The sequence below is a fragment of the Nelumbo nucifera genome, chromosome 1 (assembly GCF_055504915.1).
Source record: "Nelumbo nucifera cultivar China Antique chromosome 1, China Antique-T2T, whole genome shotgun sequence".
In the NCBI taxonomy this organism is placed as follows: domain Eukaryota; kingdom Viridiplantae; phylum Streptophyta; class Magnoliopsida; order Proteales; family Nelumbonaceae; genus Nelumbo; species Nelumbo nucifera.
In genome coordinates this window covers 79675894-79683700 of record NC_142649.1, presented here as the reverse complement: position 1 = coordinate 79683700, position 7807 = coordinate 79675894, and the positions used below count along the sequence as shown (strand labels likewise).

Sequence of the window (7807 nt, the reverse complement as noted above, 5' to 3'; positions counted from 1 at the left end):
AGAACGGAAATTATTGCACTATTTTTTAATACATGTACTAGCAAGTAGTAACCAGGTTTTAGTTTTACTTTACACGATATTTTTTTTGGGGGGGGAGGGGGGAGATGTAAGTGTAACCACTAACCAAGTAACCAGGTCTTACCTCTTAAAAATTACATTAATCGGAATCAAGGTAATAACTAAACGCCTCCTAAATTTTAAACAGGGCGAGTACGGGGAGCCAAACAACAATAGCCCGCCTGATAAAGCAATTTTTTAATTTTTTTTTTGCTTCTCATCCTTTTGATTCACACAAATTAATCCAGCAACAGCAATCAATTGCTAGTCTGGTAATCATAACAGGAGTTACAGCTCTCTGCAAAACTACTGGAGTACAATAACCACTCTCTATTAACTATTACCTCTCTCTCTCTCTCTGAATCCTTTTTCTCTCTGGCTTGCCTTGCAATTCATTAAATGCACCTCCCCTGCACCACCGCCACCACTCAATAATCTTTCTCTCTCTTGCTTTCGGGAATCAGGATTCAGGACAGAGCAGGTGGGTACCTCCGTCATGGAATAGCTCACGAACTGCAACCACGATCACCATCTCTCTTCTTTCCACTCACTGCATGTCATCATCCTATTCACATTTCTCGATCTCCATTCAACGATCTCAGACAGAGTCTGCGACCTTTAATTGGCTCTGTCACAGATGTCAACCATGTATAATGTGTTCTCTCTCTCTCTCTCCATTTTTTTTTTCTGAGGATGAGCATCCTCACCTCACTTTTACTGCTTAATATGGTTTCCTCAGTTTGTGTTCTTGTCTTACGAGTATATGTTCCCTACTAAAGATCATAAAAGTTGTAATTAAAAAGCAAATCTTGCACAGAAGATCCGGATATTGTTTTCTATCACCAAAGTATGATCTTTTTATTTCAACTTTTCAGTGTGATGCAAAATAATAAAAAAAGGCCTTATTGGTAAGTCTATCATACTGGTCTGGTTTTATCTGTAATAAAATGAAGATCTAGGAAAGCAACTGGTTCGGATTCCCTTTCTTCATCTTTAGTCATTTATTGCTGTTTTTTTTTTTTTTTTTTAAATTTCTTTTACCTTTTGTTGTCCAATAAACTACATGTTAATTTTTAAAATCCTTCTCTTTGTTCCGTTCTGTGCACATAGATCGGCAGAACCATGGCTTGCTTTCGTCTTTTTTCTTTTTTTTTTTTCTACTTTATTTGTTGCTTTTCTCTCCACTCTCTTTTGGTTTGTCCTGAAAAACAGAAAATTAAAATTTCCACAGCTACTTGCCTTTGCCTTTGCCCTTTTCTTGTTGATTTTTCGTGAGACGTCCGCGTCCTCTTCCTTATTCTACTTTTCTTGTTTACGTTGTTGCTGTTTTTCAGTCATTTTGATTTAATAATATCATAGCTTTCTTAGTTCCTTCCATTTTTCTTTTTCTTTTAGACTCTTCTTCTCACCTTCTCTACTTCCCATCTCCATTTATGATTTTAAGTAGAGTATGGAGGCCTTGGTTTTGGTCGACTCTCTGGCGATTCTTGCTCCTGTTGTGTGTGTTTGTAATTCTTTTCTGCTTTTCTCAGTATTTCTGTATTATTTTTTAATCAGTATATATTTGTATTGTTATTTAGCTACATTCTGTGGATTTGAAAAGCAAATTTCCTTTTTCTTGTTTCTTGGTTGCGAGAACAAATTTCTTCACGGTTTAGAAGCTTTCTTTGTCTCCATTTGGTTTTCTTCGACAATGTACTGAATACTTGTCGGTTTTGCTGCATTATTCGAAACTTTTGTGGCGTTTCTTTTGCTATCTTTCTTGAATAAGTTGGAGATGGGCTTGTCCACTTCTACTGTTTTCGTGTTTTGTACTTGGAGGTTTTCATTTTATCCATGGAAAAAGCTTTCATCAGTATCGTTTAACTTGTCGAAGAACCAGCGTTTCTCGTTTTCTGTTATGTCCTTGGAAGTTATCTATTACGGATTTCCCTATTTGTCTGTCTTTAATGGGTTCAATTTTTTATTTTTGAGCATCTCTTTGACATTTTTTTCCGACCATGATCTTGTGATTCATGATGAACGACAAACGAAACGGGATACCGTTTTTTTTTGTATATTCTGTTCCTTTGGCTGAGGATCTTTTCTTTTTTTCTTTTATTATCTAGAGAATTCAAATTTTATTATTTGGTGTAAATGCATTGTTTTACCTTGTATGCAGTTGTGGAATAAATAATTCAATTAATTAATTCAATCTCGTTTTGCTCAGCTGGTTCTCCCATAAGTTCACGTTTCCTGCAGTGGATCCACATTTGACTACAATAATCAAACCCTAGTTGAAGTGTTTGTTCGCCCCTACATTGAGATTTCGAGTGTCTACATTGCAACTCCATGTGGGGGAATCTTTAACAATAGGAATGGTCTATTGGGTGGTTGACTAATGCAACTATTCTGGGATTTTGAGTGAGATATGTATCTGGAAAAGTAGGAATCTCAACCTCTCTGTTTCTTTCGGATGCCATTGCTTTGTAGCTGAGCAAAGCAGATGGGGTGCTGTGTAAGTAGTGGTTTCAGCAGAAGTGGTAGCAGTAACAATGAAGAGACAATTTCTTCCTCTTGTTTGGGGTTCAGATCACGGCGGAGCAATAGAATGAAGAGATCATCGGCTGAGCATGTCACTGCCATGCATCATTTACATTCTATTCCCAACCGGATTTTTGCAAATGGGAACAGCAGAACTTCCTGTATTTTCACTCAACAAGGGCGCAAGGGCATAAATCAGGATGCCATGGTTGTTTGGGAAGTAGGTTTGATTGTTCCATATCTTCCCCAAGTCATGTAGTCTAATTTGTTTCTAGAACTGTAAGCATTACCTGTGTGTTGTATGCAGGATTTCATGTCAGAAGATGCAATATTTTGTGGGGTCTTTGATGGTCATGGTCCACATGGTCATCTTGTTGCCCGCAAAGTGAGGGACGACTTGCCACTGAAGTTACTATCTTTCCTGCAATCTCAAGAGTCAAGGCAAAATGGCCTGAATAATAATTGTTTTGGTAGAAAAACAAAACTTGAAGGAGATTCTGAGAAGGATGGCTCAACTGAGGATAACCTGGGATCTTTGTGGAGAGAAGCTTTCCTCAAGTCATATAAAGCCATGGACAAGGAGCTGAGGTCCCATCCTACCCTGGACTGCTTTTGTAGTGGTAGTACTGCTGTCACTATTGTTAAACAGGTCTGCTTAAAAAATACAATCTCTATTTTTATTTTAATTTCTTTTCTTACTTTTTCTTATGTTCTCTTCTTACTTCTACTTGCTGGTTTGAAGGGGTTGAATCTTTTCATGGGGTACATTGGCGACTCCCGTGCTATCATGGGGTCCAAGGACAGCAGTGATTCTATGGTTGCAGTGCAGTTGACTGTTGATTTAAAGCCTGATTTGCCAAGTATGTTTTATTATTAATGGATTTGTTTGTTGATATGCATGCTATTTGAAACTTAAACCTGCTTTATTTGATCTGTTCTTGTAGGGGAAGAAGAAAGGATTAAACGGTGTAAAGGAAGGGTCTTTGCATTGCAAGATGAGCCTGAAGTTCCTAGAGTTTGGTTGCCATTCGATGATGCCCCCGGGTTAGCAATGGCTAGGGCATTTGGGGATTTCTGTTTGAAGGATTATGGAGTTATCTCCATACCAGAATTCTCTCACAGGATACTCACAGAGAGGGACCAATTCATTGTTCTTGCCTCCGATGGTGTAAGTGTTTGTCTTGAGTACAGCATGCATTTAATTTTGTGTTTCTATTTTGTAAAAGATTCACTTCCATAAAAAAAAAACAGCCATTCTTTTCTTAAATTTTATTAGAATGCTCATAAAAAAACAACTTAAATTAACTTAGAAATGAAAAAGCAGAATATGTGTCAACTAAATTGATGCTAATCTGTCATCCACCATTACTTTCTAAGCTTACTTTAAATATTTTGGGTAGGTCATCAGCAATTTCATCCTATCTGGGCTTGTTAAACCTAGTTTTTAAATCTTTTCACGTGCACACTGGAAGAATATAAAGAAAATTGGAAACACAGAGACACCAGGGGAGGTGGAGATCATGAGGTGTACACTGACATAAGGTAAACTGCTAAAGAAACAAAGCAGAGAGCTGGAAATCACTTTCTCCCTTCCTAATTTCTGTCATGTGTGACAGTATGAGACACTAAATGCTTAATGTGATCTGGTAATTCCCACACATGGTTTAATACTCACGGAATAAATGGGAATTCAGAGGAAAATCCTGCCCTACCAAAACTGAAGTTGGATGATTATGGCCAAATGCTGAATTATATTGGTACTTAAGGTTATTAGAAGTGAAACTATCAAGAGCTCAACACAGTTGTAATGAGTCATGTGAGATTTGGTTTCCCCTCTTTTTCCTTAAGGGCTTAATTTGAAGCATTACATATGCCACTGCTATAAATATTCTGGGTTTTGATGCATGCCAGTTAATGGCTCCTTTAACTCGGAAATTACAGATTCTGTATTTGGAAAAGATTTTTAGATATGGTGCCTAAAAGGCTGCATATTGTCGGTCTTGGAGCTCATATCTCTGCAGTTGTATTTTAGTACTAGCCACTAGGGCACAGTGTCAGTAGCAGTGAAGCAAATTAAAGGATTTTTTTGGTGTATTTAAATTCACGAACTATCTAGTTGGTCCCAAGAAGAACCCTTAAGAAAGGAAAGAATACATCATGAAAGGAAGAAAATTCCTTTGGCATATCGAAGTTTCTAGAAATAGAGTATCCTGTGCATTCCTGTGGTTTTCTCCTATTTTAGATTTCTTCTAAACATGTCTGCTCCACATAAAGTGTTAAAGAGCATTTGCATGTGTTTCACAAAGTAATGCAATTTGAGTGTTCTTACAATTTCTTTACTAGTCTGATGATTGGTTAGGAACCTTTTGTTTCATGTCCTTGTTGGATTTACCATTCTTTAGATAATTGGCATTGCCATTGTATTAATCTATGGCTAGAAGCTATGTTTTCATGTGCAAATGTAATACTATGCATTTGCAGCATATCCTGCAATGGAGAGGGAGAAGCTAAAAAAATAAACAGAGATAAACAGTAGTTATATCCTTACATTCTTGTTCAAAACCAGCTTTAGCTCCAAATGCTATTGAATTATTATCACGGGAATAGATCTCTTGTCAACTTGTTTGGTGAAGGAGTGTAAATAACACAGAAGTCTTCAACGTCTCAATTGAATTTGGGCACAAAGAAACTTCATGTGCTCCTCTCTCCATCCTAAAATTCCTTGAAAAATTTGGCCATAATGACTTTGTATTGTGTTCTATATAATCCCTTCTACACAAGCAACTTTTTAGGTTAGAAAGTTGAAGCTAGAAAGTCTGTTATTAATTGAATGATAGCCAATCTATATGGTCCCCATCTGATGAGAATGGACTGGATTGGCCATGGGATTTCTTGACATGGCAAAGATGTCATGTAGTGAGGTTTCCTACATGACCCAATTAGGTAACCTTTTCTCTTTTTTGTTGTTGTTATTATTAGCATTCCAATATCCAGTAGTAGTATTTTGTCAGAAAATCTTGGCAAACTGTTATTCATAAAAAAAAAAAAAATTCTTAGCAAACTGCCCAGGAAATAAAAATAATAGTTTTTTTTTTTTCTGATGGTTGCATTGTTCTGATTGGATCAATTCTTCGCTTAAAATCTACCCTAGCAGGAGCATGTGAAATTAGAGGAGCTCCCTAGCCCCTATGATATGGTAATATGATAACAGCTTGATGCCAATTGTATTTGGAATTATTACGAAGACAGTAAAGTTGCACGTCATTATTAGTTTTGAAACCTAACAGCTGGCTCTGAAGTTGCATGGAATTATGGAAAATACCATCATCAGGGCTAATGCCATTATTTCTTGCACTAGGCTTTAGCCAATGGGGCGGTGAAACTGCTTTTGTTTTGTGTCCCATCCTTGTTGTTTAAGAATCTCTTTAAACTACAGTTGGGCTCATGTTATTTCATAGGATGTATGCCATCGACTATATTATCAAGGGCTGTCAATGGTATCTGATCGTCTGAATCTGAAATCCTATCTTGTTACGTAAGAGTAGCAGCAGAGAGGTATTCCCCAGATCTAGGTGGAACTCAACATATATTTGTTTTTTGCTCAAATCCCACCAACTTCTGTAGCACCTATTGGGTCTCATTATTTTATAAGAAATAGTGAACAAGAACTAAACATAACAGGTGTTTATGTTATCTTGGACCAAGTCATGTTGATTCTTACACATAAAATTACACAGACAAGTCCTTGCTTTGTTGCCACAATGCCTCTGCTAAAGTTATTACTTCAAACTGCTGACCTAATTTATCGGATGTGATTATCTTTCACATTGCCAAAATGAACTTTGATTTGTTTATTTTTGTCAAAACAGAGGTAAAACTATTTAGTTGTTTCTTCCTTTAAAGGTAGTACGCTTTAGTGCCAGGGGTAGAGAAATATACAACTGTTTCCCATAAGAACTGGAATTTCCTTATGGCAGGGGTTTCCAAGTAATCTCAAGGATCTTCATATTGCAGGTTTGGGATGTCTTGAGCAATGAAGAGGTTGTTGAAATTGTGTCCTCAGCCCCAACCAGATCATCAGCTGCACGGATCCTTGTTGACTCTGCTTCTCGAGAATGGAAACTCAAGTACCCAACTTCAAAAATGGACGATTGCGCAGTGGTGTGCTTGTTTCTGGATGGCAAGATGGACACTGAATCTGAGGCAGAAGAGCAATGTGTATCTGCAGTGAGTTATTGTGGTCAGCAGTCTTGCACTGCAACTGAGTTGGATGATGGCCAGAATTCTGAACCATTTCTACAGAGGAATTTTACAGTCAGATCAGCAGAAGATGGCAACCCAAACAACAAAATTCAAGTCGAGGTTGAGGGAGATGGTGGAACTATAATTGATGAACAGAACTGGTCGGGTTTGGAAGGTGTGACACGAGTCAACTCACTGGTTCAACTTCCAAGATTTTCTGCAGAGAGGCTGAATGCATGACTCATGCATTTGTAAAGAGTGAATTGATGATGTACTTGTAATCCAATGGCTTAGGAGCCTGACAAATGCAAGAAAATTGGTAAATTCTCCTATGATGCTACCATTGGGCTGAAAGTTCTGTGAAGGTCTTTCCTCTGCCTTTTGACTTTGGATCTCCTACCCACAAGAACTCTACCCACAGGGCACTACCTGCATGCATTGGGAACCGTGTGCCTGCGTTGTTATGTGGGTAGAAAATCCAGACTATCATTTGCTAAATTTGCTCCTTTTAGGACCATGCATTACAGCAGTAGTAACTAGTAACCGCATGTGCTACCATGCACAGGGGCACCAATCCACCCACCACCCACCCCCACACAAACAAGACCAGGGGGATTCATTGAAGCCATCAAATTGAAGTGGTATGGATCCATTCTATTCCCAGCTACTGAAGTTTTTCAAACTCCCCATTTAACTGAAGACTGGAATTCATCCCCCACTGTTGCTGTGACTGAATGTCTTCAGGTTTGCAAGAATTGGAATTCTAGAACTAGTTCATATAAATCCCATTAACATAGCTGGTTTCATACTTCATACTACATTGCTTTTGATGTATCTCAGGTTTATCTATCTCATTCAATCTGTATACCCTAGGAAGCAACATAGTCTCATGGAATAACTTTCCACAACTTTCTTCTGTTTCACTAATTTTCAAATGTAGCTTTCATTTTCTCAAAACACAATGAAAAAGATAACCTTGTTTCTT

At 37.8% G+C, this 7807-nt stretch overlaps 1 protein-coding gene across 3 annotated transcripts; it reads left to right on the top strand.

Annotated features, from left to right (window-relative positions):
• The first annotated feature begins 373 nt into the window (after positions 1 to 373).
• LOC104605625 (putative protein phosphatase 2C 1) lies at positions 374 to 7186 on the top strand. 3 transcript variants are annotated; one of them, XM_088886791.1, is made up of 6 exons: positions 374 to 538; positions 2267 to 2800; positions 2888 to 3229; positions 3323 to 3440; positions 3525 to 3748; positions 6595 to 7186. In XM_088886791.1, the coding sequence occupies exons 2-6, from the start codon at positions 2543 to 2545 to the stop codon at positions 7060 to 7062; spliced, it is 1410 nt and encodes a 469-aa protein (XP_088742917.1). In that variant the 5' UTR covers positions 374 to 538; positions 2267 to 2542; the 3' UTR covers positions 7063 to 7186. The 3 variants fall into 3 exon arrangements, with proteins under 3 accessions (XP_088742917.1, XP_010268762.1, XP_088742916.1); XM_010270460.3 differs by having other exon boundaries at positions 374 to 705; XM_088886790.1 differs by having other exon boundaries at positions 374 to 712.
• Positions 7187 to 7807: the final 621 nt, after the last annotated feature.